This window comes from Tupaia chinensis, unplaced genomic scaffold (genome assembly GCF_000334495.1).
Source record: "Tupaia chinensis unplaced genomic scaffold, TupChi_1.0 Scaffold000074_1, whole genome shotgun sequence".
Lineage (NCBI taxonomy): Eukaryota > Metazoa > Chordata > Mammalia > Scandentia > Tupaiidae > Tupaia > Tupaia belangeri.
Genome location: NW_006159534.1, coordinates 8,963,191 through 8,978,834, shown reverse-complemented (window position 1 = coordinate 8,978,834; position 15,644 = coordinate 8,963,191). Strand labels below are relative to the sequence as shown.

The following is a 15,644-nucleotide window of genomic DNA, read 5'->3' as shown; positions in this document are numbered from 1 at the left end:
GGATTGCAGCACAATGAGATCCCATTTAAAAAAAAAAAATTTTTTTAAAGAAAGAAAAGAGAAAAGAGAGGGAGCTAGAAGAAAGGAACAGAGAAAAAAGGAAGGAGAGAAAGAAGGAAGGAAGGAAGGGAGAAAGCAAGGAAGGAAGGAGAGAGAACCTTGGAATTTAAAGAGATTGTAGCTCTGCATGTACAGAGGCTCTTTTTTTTTTTTTTAATGTGAATTTTATTAAAGACCTCAAGAGTACCTGGAAGGCAACATTTGTGTTTTGTTAGGGAGACAAACTACTCACATTTTCCCCCAGCACTACTACTTTTCGTTGTACCTTAAACATACAGGGAAATAAAAGAGTCAAGTCCTCTAGCTAAGAGTCCATCTCATTCAATTTACCTATTTGCTAGCAGAAAAGCTGCAATTCAGAAAAAATTAATTAGGACTTAGAAAATAAGATTTACAAAGGAATTAAATCACCAGGGAAAGGGTTTGCAGTGATATGTTTTAATAAATAATATTTTAGATAGGTTTATGCTCCTTCTTAAAGTTTGAACAGTATGACTTGCTTTTCATTGCAACATATAAAATCTTGTTTGTGGCTCAGCATGTTTTTCAACTGACTATTTTTTAGAAGAGTTTCAGGTTCACAAAGAATTGAGTGGAAGTACAAAGATTTCTCCAATACTCCCCACCCTTACACATGGGGAAGCATCTCCTACTATCAAAATCCCATACTCAGTGTCACATTTGTTATAATTGATAAAAATGCCTTGACACATTATCACCCAACTCCACAGGGTTCATACTTAGTGTTGTTCTTTCTCCCTTCCTTCTTTCTTTTCTCTTCTTTTTTTTCTTTCTTTTTTCCTTCCTCTCTTTCTTCTTTAACATTTGTTCACTTGCCAGAAAGAAACACAGAGAGAGAGAGAGAGAGAGAAAGAGGGCACCCTCTCCGTGGGTTATGATCACAATGCAGTCCCTTCTCCTCCATTTCTCTATCTTTTCAGGATTCCAGGTGCATACAAACACATACCTAGCATGTTTTCAAGCCAGTTGCTCTGTTTGGGGCTTAAACCACTCAGTCAGCCATGTGGGAAAAATCACAGAATTTTTATGTATGCAAAGTATTGTACTTACAAATTATCCTCGAGTCTCTTCAAAGATTCCAAAACTAACGAATGAACACTATCCAAGGAACAGGATCCAAAGCAATTTAGGAATGGAATGTATCTAATTTTCATAACCCAGTCATTATGTAGCTTCCTTTTAACACTGAGAATTTTTTTAAAAAAGGTGGGGGAGGAGAGGAGATTTCAGTTAGACACATAAGTTCATGATGTTGAGTTTCTAGTCAGCATTTTGTTTTCATTTTAACTGAATTGCAGCTCTGAACTGTGCTAAAATTTGCATGAATAGTACTGTCTATATGTCACAACTTTTAACTGTTTAAATTTTTATATCAAGCATATTTAAAATAGAAAAATAGCTTTAAAGACTGCAATCAAATTTCAAACTCTAAATTCAGAATTAAAAGAATAACCTAGGGGCTGGTAAGTGGCATGGTGGTTAAGGGTATTGGACTCTCACATGGCCAACCATGGTTTGAGTTCCATACTGGGTGACTTGCTTTTTCACTTTCCCTCTCTCTCCCTCTGTTTCTCTCTGCTCAAATTTAAATAAATAAATAAATAAATAAAACAAAGTTCAATCAAATAACTCTTTAAAAAAGGAGAAAAATCTAGAAGAATTCTAGTCTCATACTGGCTCTATTATCCTTACTTGACTGAAAAAATTCAGATCATCCAAATGAAACACCATGTCTTATATTGTTTTACACCTTATATGGGTCTATTTATTTGAAAAATATGTTTACATTCTCCATTAATACTTTCAAAACTGAAAAATGAGAAAGTATATTTATGTATTTGAATTATTTATATAAATGACTAATCATTTAAAATAAGCAGTCCCCTGTTGTTGGACACTGAACAATTTGCCATCACAAATGATGTTGTGATAACCATACTTTTGTTTTTGAACACAGGAGGATCCCAGGTTAGAATGTATACATGTTTATAAAGATGCCTGATGTATCTTTCCAAACTGCTTTTCAAAAAGGTTGATCCAATTCAGGCTTCCACCACCAACCATGTGAGAATACCCATCTCACAGCATCTTCCCCACTTCTAATCTTTTCTGATTTTATAAGTGAAAAATCATATCTGATTTTAAGTTGTACTTCTTTGATTTAATAAGGAAGATCCATTTAATATAAACATTGTGTTTTTCTATTAGTAAAAGTAATATATACCTTCCTCTCAAAACTTCAGAGACATTGCAATTATAAGGAAGATAATAATAATCACCAATAGCTCATCAATTACAGATAGCTGCTGGCATTCTTGTCCTGTGATTACTTTGAACTGTGTGATCATTTGTCCTGGTTGTGCATGTGTGCAATATCTCTTCATGGTCTTTGTTCTTTATTCTACTGGGGAATTATTATTTGTTTAAGTATTATTTTATTTAACTTTATTTATTTATTTATTTATTTATTTTAATTTGATGTGTGAGAGAGAGAGAAAGTGAGAAAGCATGCTGCTGGGTCTGGGACTTGAACCACAGTCAGCCTTGTGGGAGCCCATTGCCCTTGACCACCATGCCACCTGCCAGCTCTGGGAATTGTTGTTTGTAATTGAATTCTAAAACACATTAAAGGTTATCAATTCATTGTCTTATGTATCACAAATATACATTTCAGTTTATTTACTTTTTAGATGTTATGTTTTGATAGCCAGGAGATTTTTTTTTTTTTTTTGAGAGGTTTTTGCTATAGGGCACATGCGCTCGCCAGACAGACAGAGACAGAGAGACAGAAAGCAGGAAATCACCCCCCAGGGGGGTGGCCACACCGCAATCCCTTCTCCTCCATTCTCCTCTTGGGATCTTGGGCATGCACGCACACGCGCCCGGCGTGAGTTTAAGTCACCAGGTCCGGGACTCGAACCGCGGTCGACTACGTGGGAGTCCAGCGACATAGCCATTACGCTAACTGCTGGTCCCTATTTTATTTTATATGTATAGTCAAATCTACCACACTTTTTCTTTGACTTCTAATCCCATTACTTTTATGTTTAGAGCCTTTTTGCATATTCAAGTGCTCTTAGTCACATACACATTTAACAGTTTTTTAAAATGATTTAATTTTTTCATTGAACTTTTCAAACCATTCAAATACCTATAGGTTTTATTTGTCAATAGCACTTAAAATAGGGATTTCAATAGCTCATTTGGTCTTCTGTCTCCTCTATGTTACTGGAAGTTTGAGACAAGAAGCATTTCTTGTTCAGCTTTGTATCTCAAATTTCTACTGTGGGGTTTGTTACCTTATTTTTGCAGTATAAATGTTTGAACAATGACCCTTACCTTCTAAAGTTCTTTGAGTCTAAAACCTGATTTTGTGATTTCTTTTTGGTTTTTGCCTGCTTTAATCCAAAGTCTTCACTGGTCACTGTGAATCTGTTTATAAAACCACCATCATCCCCCAGGAGGATGTCATCTCTGCAGAGCTGGTCAGGCAGGGACACCACACACACACACAGGAGGCAGTGGTCCATGGGCTTTATGATGAAGTAGTTTTCCTAAAAATGGATGAATGCTTTCAGGGACTTATTACTTTGTTCTATTTAATAAATATTGCCCCTATTATTTGACAAAAGATACACTTCCTCATGTTTCTCATTTTAGATACTTCTACAGGGATAAAGACATTTCAAAGAAAAAGTTAACCCAGTAAAAATTAATGAACATTCATCGTGCACCCAACATTGTGCTTGCTGGTACTTTGTGGAAGGAAAGGTGGGGTACCTAACTCTGGCCAAAAAGTAATGAGGTTCTTCTGCTCTGTTACTGTGAATGGCCTTTTCTTGGATTTGCAAGGAAATATTAACAGGCAGCATAGAAAGGTTCAGCTGTTCCCAGATAATTGACACGAAACTAGGTGGTAAACAGGAAAAGCAAATATCAAAGTACCATTTTTTTTTTTTAAGAAGGAAATTTTTGCTATAAGGTGCGTGTGTTCTCCAGAAAGACAGAGAGAGACAGAAAGTGAGAAATCAGCCCCCACGGGGATTGCCACAGTGCAATCCTTTCTCCTCCATTCTCCCTTTGGAATTTTGGGCATGCACAAGTGACTGGTATGAGTTTTAACCTGCTGGGTCCAGGGTCTTGAATTGTGGTCAACTACGTGGGAGTCTAGCAATGTAACCATTATGCCATCTGCTGATCCCAGTACCAATACCAACTATTTTTACAAGGATTTATTAGAAAAAAAATTTTTAAGTTTCTTTTTTTATGAGTGAGAGTGACAGAGGAAGAAAGAGAGGTACTCTCAACATGCTAAGATCCATCCCCAGTTGCAGCCAGGCCTAAGCCATGGGCAACCATGTGCCCAGAATGTTCAGGAAGGTCTCCAGATACAAATCTGGAGACCTTCCTATGTTAGTGGGCCTCTCAGAGTTACAACTTTGCTGCTCTCTGGACCTAAGAAAAAATAATCTAATATCCAAATTTATTCAGAAATATACAGCAAATATTTTTCAAACCAACTTTGTGCTATTGAATAAGTTCACCAAGCTATACTCTTCCAGATCTGTCCCTACCTAACATAAAAGAAAAAAGAAATCCATTTGGGGGTTTATTTTTTTGTGTAGAATGACAGAAAACTGAACATATTTAGTGGTTCATTCAGTCATTCAACAAATGTTTATTGAGTACCTATTCTGTATCAAGAGCTATTCTAGGAACGAACTGTACATTGATAAATGAGACACGATTACCAACTTTGTAGGTCTACTATTCTAGTGGGAGAAGATGACTAAAACAGATAGTTTCAAGTGACAGAAAGTACACCTAAGGAAACAGAGTGCCGCAATATAGAGTGACTTTAGGTCCCAAGGTCAGAGAAAGTGACTTTTAATCTGGGACCTGACTTGAGAGGAAAACCAAGAGAAGGTTGATAGGAAGGAGGCTAGAAAGAGAGATTAATGTCAAAAAGACAGAAAGATAAGAAGCTATGAAGCCTTTCCTGGCCAAGACAGGAGAAGATGGAGGTGTCAGATGCAAGGACATTTTGTCTTCAGAGAGAGGAGAGAAGTAGAGCTATATTTCTAGTTACAGCTCTGGGTGGGAGGGATGGAATTTGAAAGAGGAGCATCCTGAGCACCTCATTTTTCTCAGGAAAGTAGGGACGGATTCATCTGTTGAGAGTGGGAGGGCCTAAAAAGAATAATGAAATTTTAGAATATGAGGGATCTTCAAACATACATGCATTGTTAAAACAAAACAAAAACTTTATATGGATTTCAGAAATTATTTTTGCACCAAGATAAATGTGTACTTTAATTTTATTTTTATGAAGTTTCTGAAGTCTCTTGTTTTTGTGCAGAATGGGGGAGTGAAATCACAAAGATGAGAATGCTGGATGGAGATACTGAGAGCTCAGCTGAGTCTGCAGATCTTGAGTTTCCAATGATAGCAAGAACATCATTGTGTTTTCTCCAGTAGCGCTTGGCCAACCTAGAGCAGCTGAGGAGGGCTACAGCCTCTATCCACATTGAAAGACAGAAATTGAAGAGTGCAGGGTGTGGATGACAAGCTCAGAGGATCCTCCCAAGGGACCCAGGAAGGAAGGGAAGAGGAGAAGAATTAGAGAGGTAGTAGACTGGAAGGAGATGCTTGGAAGAACAAGAAGTTTCCATGGGATTGGAAAGCAAGAATGAAAACAGGAGAAAACTAGAAGGAAAAGAGGTTACTATCAAATCCTAGGACATTGGAATTAGAATTTTGGAAATGAGTAAAACATTGTCTATAACCATATGAAACAGTAACATAGCCCATAAGAGTACACTAAGCAACAGCTATCTTCTTTAAAATCATCCTGGTATCACTAGTTGGTTACAACATTATGAACAAATAGCACAAGAAGTTTATAGTTTTTTACTGAGTTTAGGAACAAGTAAAGCATGGAGGAAGCTTAAATGACTTCCTGATCCTCCATGTCCTTCAAATGCAGTCAGCTTCCTGAAGACATTTTTATAACCCTTAAACTCAGTAATCTCACCTTTCCCTGGGTTGCTTTTGCACTTACTTCTTTCTACTGTGTAATTTGCTCTACCATTATATTAGATTCAAGAGGTTTTCAAGACTGAGTTTTGTTTCGTATGAAGGAACATGTTCGTTACCTCTCGATGTCCTTAAATGCTCCATTGCAACTGTGGATTGGTAAAACGGTAACATCCCAGTCACTGAAGGGATTAACACTGACATTTGCCTCATTAGATTTTTTTTTATAGAATTAGAAATTTGATTTTAGCAATTATCTTACCTAAATTGAAACTGGACTAGAGAGAAAGGATTTGAGCGTGGTAACATGAGCATGACCAGAAAGATAATTTTAGATTCAGAGAAGGATATAGAAGAAGGAAGAAATTAGCTTCTTTCTCTCTCTTAAAAACAAAACAAATCAAAAAATACTCCCAAGTTATTCATACTCTAAAAAAAATCCTTTTTAAGTAAAAATACTAGTGTTGAACTTGATCCAAGAGAGTTAGTTAAACCCTCTCATTTTATTTATAAGGAAACTAACATTCAATGGAGAAAGTAGGTCATGTATATCCCACTAGTATTGAAAAGACAACCTCATTCCTTTGAGCATACCTGGCTGCTCCCTTGGGCTTTGTAATCCCAGACAATAATGGTCCTTTCTGTAGTGGCTACAATTCGTTTCAGCTGTGAGAGGTAATCACATCCTGTGATCCAGGAGGTATCCTGTAAGAAGCCATAGAATTGAAGAGTATAATGAGTTTCCTTCTATGACAAGGTGGTGATGTACTGAAGATTAGGTTACCTGCACTAAAAGCCTCATTTTGCTGCCTTATGTTCAGAGGAGTTTCACAATGCATCCTGTTTGGATGTCATGAGGAGAGGCTCCTATTTTATCCCTTTCATGCCTACACTGAGTTTCTCAGTACCATCAGCTAGAGATTCAGCCAGTGCTGGAGCCACTCGTTGGAAGTGTGTGGCAGCTGGGAAAGCAGCCATCTTTGTGCACAATTTGTGTGTGTGAGATCACTTATTCACACAAGCACAAGGAGACTAGATTTAAGGTGCTGACTGAGCAAGTTCTGTGGCCTCATTACCATGCTAAAATTGTTAGAGAGAAAAGACTTAGTGGCCATCTGGCCAGTGATAAGTTAAGGCCAATGAGTTTGTCTTGTGTTTTTCCCAGTCAGCCAGCTGGCATAGCTGGCCCTGTATTGTCAACAACTGCTGAGATGAACAATAGCTCCCACTTAATGCTGTCAGAAACTGTTCCATGCATTTCAGGTATCACTTCGAATCTTCTGAAAAGCCCTTTAGTAATTCTAGAGGGTTCTTTCAGTTTGAAAAATGGAGGCTCAGAGGTTCCCAATTCCTCTGCAAAGCAACATGGCCTCCTGCTTTCAAACAAGGAGAAAACATCATGCATTTGCCTGTTTCTCAAAAGGCCACACTGGGCTTCTGCAAGCATTTGCATGTTTATAATGTCTGCCATAAGGTTACTATTCCAATTAGTGGTGTGGTATGGATTAAATGAATTACAATATCACAATTGATTTTTAAATCCTGTTTTTAAGTTTAACATAGAATGTTTTTAGATTTGTTTCCATTGGCTACCTCCAGGTTGTTTCCACAACTTGAGCTGTGTCCATTTTTTATATTTGTTGATAATGGGTGCACAGAAAAACTTAGGTGGAGCTTTTAAATTTAAGCTTCCAAGGAATGACCAATTTCCAAGCATTTCTTTGCAGTTGATTTACCTCCAGAAAGCAAAACTTTGTTCCCCTTTGCTGTTACCCAAGGCTTTGTTTTGTTTGTTAGTTTGTTTTTCAAGCTTTGTTTTGATCCTTGTCAATAAACATGAATTTACAATCAGTGAAATTATCTATACATGGAGCCTATTTAGGGACTTCATTGAGATTGTGATTAGAGACTTGAGCATGGTCTGGACAGGCCTCTTGGGTGAGCCCATGCTTGGGGCCTGGGAGCAACTTTGGAACTTTTGGTTCACCAGCCTGCACACTGCTCAAAACGCAGTATGTGACTTGATCCTCTTCACTGAGTTACCATTTCATCAAGAGCTGAACGTTTGGTAGAGGAGCCAAACACCTGAAGTTATCCATAGCTGCTCTGACCTGGGAAACAGAGCCCTCCGATAGGAACATACCTAGCAACTAAAGGTGAAATTTCCTCTACCAGTACTACAGAATCTACTCCAATAAATAAAAAAAGTAATTACTGGATCAGATAACTAGGAACCAGCACAGAGCTTGAAGAAACATGAGAAAACAAGGTGGTAACTCTTCCCCCAGGTGACCATAGTAGCCCCTCCCTCTGTGTGCATAATAGCACAGAGAAATACACAGAATTGTCAGAAAAAGAATTCTGAATATTCATGACAAAACTCAATGAGATGCAAGAGAAAACAATCAGTTCCAGGATATGGGAAAATCATTTCAGGACATGATAGAGGAATTTTATAAAGAAATAGACACCCTAAATGAGAATCAAACAGAACTTCTGGAAATGAAGAATATGATAAAAAAATCTCCCTAGAAAACATTAACAGCAGAGGAAAGAATTTCTGACCTTGCAGACATAGTCTCTCAGCATAGAAAAAATTACTGAAAAGAAAGAAAAAACAACCAAAAAAACAAAAATGAGGACTACATACGGGAAATTTTAGACACCATAAAATGCCCAAATAGCTGTATAATGGGTATTCCAGAAGGTGAAAAATCTGCTAAAGACATGGAAACCTCTTTCATGAAATACTATCTGAAAATTTTTCAAATATAGAGAAACATGGAGAAATTCTGACCCAAGAAATAAAAAGGACTTCCAGTAGAATCAACACAAAAAGATCCTTCCCCCAGCACATATCATAGTCAAACTGGTAAAAATTAAAGATAAAAACAATATTCTAAAAATGGCATGGGAGAAATGTCGAGTTACTTATAGAACAATGCAGGCAAGGAAGGAATGGGAAAATATATTCAAAATACTAAAAGAAAAACAATTTCAACCAAGAATACTATATCCAGCAAGATTATCCTTCAAATGGGAAAAACAAATTAAAATATTATAAAATAAAAATTGAAAGAATTCACCAATACTAGACTAGCTCTACAGGTAGTACTGAGAGGAGTGTTGTATCAGGATAATTAAAGAGAGACAAACAGAAACAGGAGAATGAAAATCAACTGAGGTAACAAATGGGTAACAATATGACAGAGATAAATCTGCAAATATCAATAATAACACTGAATGTTAATTGATTAAATTCTCCCATTAAAAGATACAGACTGACTGGGAACCAGCAGTTAGCGTAATGGCTATGTTGCTGGACTCCCACATAGTCGACCGCGGTTCGTGTCCCGGACCCGGTGGCTTAAAACTCACGCCGGGCGCATGTGCGTGTGTGCTCAAGATCCCAAGAGGAGAATGGAGGAGAAGGGATTGCGGCATGACCATCCCCCCTGGGGGATGATTTTTCGCTTTCTGTCTCTATGTCTCTCTCTGTCTGTCTGGTGAGCACACGCGCCCTACAGCGAAAACTCCAAAAAAAAAAAAAAAAAAAACACAGACTGCATACAAAAATGGAAGCCGTCTATATGCTGCTTACAAGAAACATACCTCTCTGATAAAGACACAGACTGAAAGTGAAGGGCTGGAAAAAGATATTCCATGCAAATGGAAACCAAAAAAAAGGGCTGGAGTAGTGATACTAGTATCAGACAAAATAGACTTTTTTTGGGAGACGTTTTTGCTATAGGGCACGTGCGCTCGCCAGACAGACAGAGAGATAGAAAGCGAGAAATCACCCTCCAGGGGGGATGGCCACGCCGCAATCCCTTCTCTTCCATTCTCCTCTCAGGATCTTGGGCACGCACACACACGCTCCCGGCGTGAGTTTTAAGCCACCGGGTCCGGGACGTGAACCGCGGTTGACTACATGGGAGTCCAGCGACATAGCCATTACGCTAACTGCTGGTCCCAGACAAAATAGAATTTAAGAAAAAAAAGATGTAAGAAGACAAAAAGATATTATATAGTACTAAAAGGAATTGTTCTCCAAGAAGATATTACACTTGTAAATATCTATGCACCCAATACTGGAGCACCTAAATACATCAAAGAGTGACTATTAGATCTCAAGGGAGAGATAGACTACAACACAGTATTTGTAGGGAATCTCAACACCTACTGACTCCTCTGGAAAGATCATCAAGACAAATAGTAAAGAGATAGAAGATCTAAGTGATACTATACATGAAATGGACTTGACAGACATCTACAGAGTATTTCACCCAACTACCACAAAATATATGTTTTTCTCACCCCTACATGGAACATTTTCAAAGATTAACGACATGATAGGGCACAAGACAAGCCTTTACAAATTCAAAGGTATAGAAGCTATGTCTAGCATCTTGTCCAACCACAATAGACTCAAACTTAAAATCAACTACAGAAAGAACTCTCCAAAATTCACAAACACGTGGAAAATAAATGACCTACTCATAAATGACTTTATAACCATAGAAGAAATTAAGACTGAAATAAAAAGGTTCATAGAAAATAATGATAATAAAGCAAATGTCTATAACCTATGGACACAGCAAAAGCAGCTATAAGAGGGAAGTTCAGAGCAATTAGTACCCACAAGAAAAGAGCAGAAAGATGGCCAATTAACAGCCTAATGACATAACTCAGGGAATTGGAAAAACAAACAAAAAACACCCAAAAAAAATCCAGTAGAAAAAAAATAAAAGACTCGAGCAGAAATAAATGAAATAGAGAATAAAAGAACTATACAGAAAATAAAACCAAATGCTGGTTCTTTAAAATAAACAATATTGACACACCATTAGCTAGATTAATTAAACAAAGAGAAAGGAACCAGATAATTTAAATCAGCAAGAAAACAGGCATTATTACAACAAATTTAACAGAAATATAAAATATCATCAGAGAATACTACAAGCAACTATATGCCAACAAACAAAAAAACCTAGATGAGTTGGACAAATTTCTGGACATGAATTACTTAACAAGATTGAACCAGGAAGAAATAGAAAGTCTGAATGGACCCATAACAGGCAATGAGATTGAGTCAGTAAGTCTCCCAATAAGGAAGAAAGGTCCCAATGGCTTTATTTCTGATTCTACAAAACTTTTAAAGAAGAAATAACCCCAATTTTTCTTAAATTATTTCTAAAAATTCAAAAGAAAGGAAACCCCCGGAATTCATTCTATGACGCCTTCATTATCTTAATTCCACAACCAGACAAGAACATGACAAAAAAAGAAAACTACAGGCCCATATCCCTGATGAACATGGATGCAGAAATACTCAACAAGATATGAGCAAATTATATTCAACAATATACTAAAAAGATTATACACCATGACCAAGTAGGCTTTATTCCAGAGATGCAAGAATGGTTTGACATACACAGAACAATAAATGTAATACATCACATTAAAAAACAGTAAAGATAAAAACCAGGGAACCAGCAGTTAGTGTAATGGCTATGTCACTGGATTCCCACGTAGTCGACCGCAGTTCACGTCCCGGACCCGGTGGCTTAAAACTCATGCCGTGCACGTGTGCGTGCATGCCCAAGATCCCAAGAGGAGAATAGAGGAGAAGGGATTGTGGCGTGACCATCCCCCCTGGGGGGTGATTTCTCGCTTTCTGTCTCTATGTCTCTCTCTGTCTGGCGAGCGCACGCGCCCTATAGTGAAAAAACCTCTCCAAAAAAAAAAAGTGTTAAAAACCATACGATCATATCAATCAATGCAGAAAAAACATTCATTAAATACAGCATCCCTTCATAGTTAAGATTCTCAGCAAAATCGGCATAGAAGGCACATTCCTCAGCATAACAGCTAACATCATACTGAATGGGAAAAAGCAGAAAGCCTTTCCATTCAAAACTGGAACAAGACAAGGCTGCCCACTTCCTTTACTCCTTTAATATAGTACTGGATGGTCTACCCAATGCAAGTAGACAAGAGAGTCAAATAAAAGGCATCCAAATAGAAAAAGAAGTGAAATTATCTTTATTAGCAGATGATATGATGCTATATATAGAAAATACAAAAGAATCCACAAAAAAAAAAACAAAACCCTCCTGGAAGTGATGAATATAGTAAAGTGGCAGAATATAAAATCAACATAAAAATATAGCTTTTTTTTTTTTTTGGAGAGGTTTTTTCGCTATAGGGCGCGTGTGCTCGCCAGCCAGCCAGAGAGAGACATAGAGACAGAAAGCAAGAAATCACCCCCCCAGGGGGGATGGTCACGCCGCAATCCCTTCTCCTCCCTTCTCCTCTCAGGATCTTGGGCGCGCACGCACACGCGCCCGGCGTGAGTTTTAAGCCACCGGTTCCGGGATGTGAACCACGGTCGACTACGTGGGAGTCCAGCAACATAGCCATTACCCTAACTGCTGGTTCCCAAAATATAGCATTTTTATACACCAACAATGGACAAAATGAGACAGAATCAAAGAAATAAATGCCATTTACAATAGCCACAAAACCATAAGATATCTAGGAATAAACCTTACCAAAGATGTCAAAGATCTCTACAAGGGGGACCAGCAGTTGGTGTAATGGTTATGTCACTGGACTCCTATGTAGTCGATCGCGGTTCGAGTCCCAGACCCAGTGGCTTAAACTCATGCCAGGCATGTGTCATGCATGCCCAAGATCCCAAGAGGAGAATGGAGGAGCAGGGATTGTGGCGTGGCCATCCCCCGGGGGAAATGATTTCCCACTTTCTGTCTCTTTGGCTCTCTCTTTCTGGCGAGCCCACGCACCCTATAGGAAAAAAAAAAAAAAATTCTACAAGGAAAACTATGAAACACTACAGAACAAAAATGATACAAAAAAGTGGAAAAAATCCCATGTTCCTGGGTTGAAAGAATTAATCAAGATGTCAATCCTACCCAAATTAATCTACAAATTTAATGTAATCCCAGACTACCACAGATATTTCTCTCAAAAATAGAAAAGACAATCATAAAATTTGTCTGGAAGCATAAAAGGTCCCATATCGCCAAAGCAATACTGAGTATTCAAGCAGCTTACACACACACACACACACACACACACACAAAATCAATCCAATTAAAAGATGGGAAAATGAGCTGAACAGACAATTCTCCGTAGAAGACATAAAATGGTCTAAAAGCATATCAAAACATGCTTGACATCTCTTATCATAAGGGAAATGCACATGAAAACCACAATGAGATACCACGTAATCCCTCAGAATGGCTAAAATTAAGAAAAATAAATAACGATAAGTGCTGATGAGGCTATGGAGAAATGGGAACTTTCCCACAATGTTGGTGGGAATGTAAATTAGTATAACCACTTTGGAGAATGATAAGGAAATTCCTCAGACACAAACAAATAGAACTACCATTAAGACCTAGTAATTCCACTCTGAGGTATTTACCCAAAGGATAGAAAAACCCTCAGAAAAACACTGGGACATCCATGTTTATTGTAGCCTTATTTACAATTGCTAGGACATGGAATCAACCCAGATGTCCAAACACAGATGACTGAATTGAAAAAACATGTGGCCTATATACTCTATGGAATACTACTCAGCTGTAAAAAAACAATGACACTCTGACATTTGATACAAAGTGGACGAATATAGAAGATTTAATGCTAAGCTAAGCAAGCCAGACTGTGAAAGACAGGCTTTGTATGTCCCCACGTGACATATACCATCGTCTGTGCTCTATAGCAGAAACTGAAAGTTTGGAAGGCTCTAAAGAAAAGTTCTTTGAGGAGAAGATCACTTGTGCCTTGGAAGTATCCAAAATGGCTTTAGAGGGTCCCCTAAATGTAAGGTGCCCACCAGTGATTGAGTTCAGCCTCACACAGTCTTGGAAATGAAGGTTGCCAGTGTTTTGGCCCTGCTTGAGTACCTGATCACGGTCACTGAGGCCGAAGTCTACACTTGCTGTAAACTGGCAAAAGTATTTTTGAGGGCCGGCCTGGACAATTATGGAGACTTTGCCTTGGAAACTGGATCTTCATGGCATACAACACCACGACTCAGATGACCCTGGAGGATGGAAGCACTGACTACAGCATATTTCAGATAAACAGCTTCATATGTTGCAGACTTGGAAAGCTACAGGAAAAGAATCACTGTCATATGGCCTGTTCAGTCTTGACCACTAATGACCTTACAGATGCCATTATCTGTGCCAAGAAAATTGTTAAGGAGATAGAGGAGATGAACTACTGGCAAGGCTGGAAGAAAAACTGCGAAGGCAAAGACCTGCCCAAGTGGAAAAAAGGATGTTAAGTTTCAGAGATACTTTGCGATGACTCTCTAGGATTTGAGCGTCAAAATGTTTGTGCCATCTTATCCCTTTTCCTCCCAATATTCCTTCTCCACATTGGAGAGGGAAAACTAAAATATACTTTTAAGTAAACTAATATTTCCATTTGAAAGTTTTTTTTTTTTTTAAAAAAGAGGTTGTGATTAATTATGGAGGTCCTGTCATCATAACCATAACTTTGGCTTAATTAGGAATTTTCTAAATACTTACTGTGACATTGGTGCTGGTCTGAACTCTCATCTATGAATAAAGGAAGAAAATAATGAAACCCAGTTAGCACTACAATAAAGATGAGAATACCGACTCTAAAGCAGCACGTTAAAGCAGCATGTTATTTCCTTGGTTTAATCTCACTTGTCATTCTACTCACCATGAATCTCCTTCCTGTTTCCCCTCCCCTGAAACATCTTGCTTTGGGGAACAATGCACACTGTTTACTTTGAGCAAGGCATGTACCTCCATCACTTGTCTCTAATCCTTTTTGAAAGTGCTCTTGAGAGTCTTACATTTTACTAATTATTTTGTCCCTTCTGTCTACAAACCACCTCACATTCTTTAGTTATTCAGAGCAGTATTCGATATCAAAAGTCTGAAATGCAAAATAATAGTACCAGCAATGGCAAGAGTGATTAAAAAAAAAAAAAACTAAATGCAATGCAATGTGAATGTAGAACTATGCAAGGGGAAAAAAAGCATGGTTTTATTTCAAAGTTTTCTCTTTAAATTGTTCAGAGACTTGAAGACTATTCTATCCAGAGAGCCTCCTCTTTATTCAGTAAGTATCCATTGAGTGACTATCATGTCCTAGGAACTATTGTGTCAGTTGAGAATCTTAGATTTGTCAGATGTAGACATAGAAGTAGCCTCTCAGCCTGTTGGGCATGATAATTACTCCCAAGGGAAAAGCAAGTAGTTGAAGGGAAAAAAAAAAAAGGTTTATTTTACATGCTCAGGAGGTCGTGGGAAATGTCTAGGCAATGGCTACCCAGAAGAAATCGATTAGATGGATCACTACTACTGTTAGTCATGGCTACCCACAGACCATCTTTCATCTGAAGAGTTCAAAGGGGCTTTTCCAACAAGGGACTTATTTCTAAATGGGAAAACTACAGTGCTATAAGGGAACTGGCACACAGCAGAACAGAAAACCTGTGGTTTCTTCCTTTTCCC

At 38.0% G+C, this 15,644-nt stretch overlaps 1 protein-coding gene and 1 pseudogene across 1 annotated transcript in view; one reads left to right on the top strand and one right to left on the bottom strand.

Moving 5' to 3' along the window:
* Positions 1-1,131: 1,131 nt before the first annotated feature.
* The window catches only part of LOC102481883 (WD repeat-containing protein 64), a gene marked incomplete at its 3' end in the record, with an annotated part of 40,935 nt that continues 26,422 nt past the window's right edge, over positions 1,132-15,644 (bottom strand). The window contains exons 5-8 of the mRNA XM_027767860.1: positions 14,685-14,714; positions 6,712-6,822; positions 3,421-3,635; positions 1,132-1,266 (exon numbers count right to left, since the gene is read on the bottom strand). Of these exons, the coding sequence (XP_027623661.1) occupies positions 1,132-1,266; positions 3,421-3,635; positions 6,712-6,822; positions 14,685-14,714 (491 nt within the window). The remainder of the gene's footprint in view (positions 1,267-3,420; positions 3,636-6,711; positions 6,823-14,684; positions 14,715-15,644) is intronic.
* LOC102486661 (lysozyme-like protein 1) lies at positions 14,016-14,566 on the top strand (annotated as a pseudogene).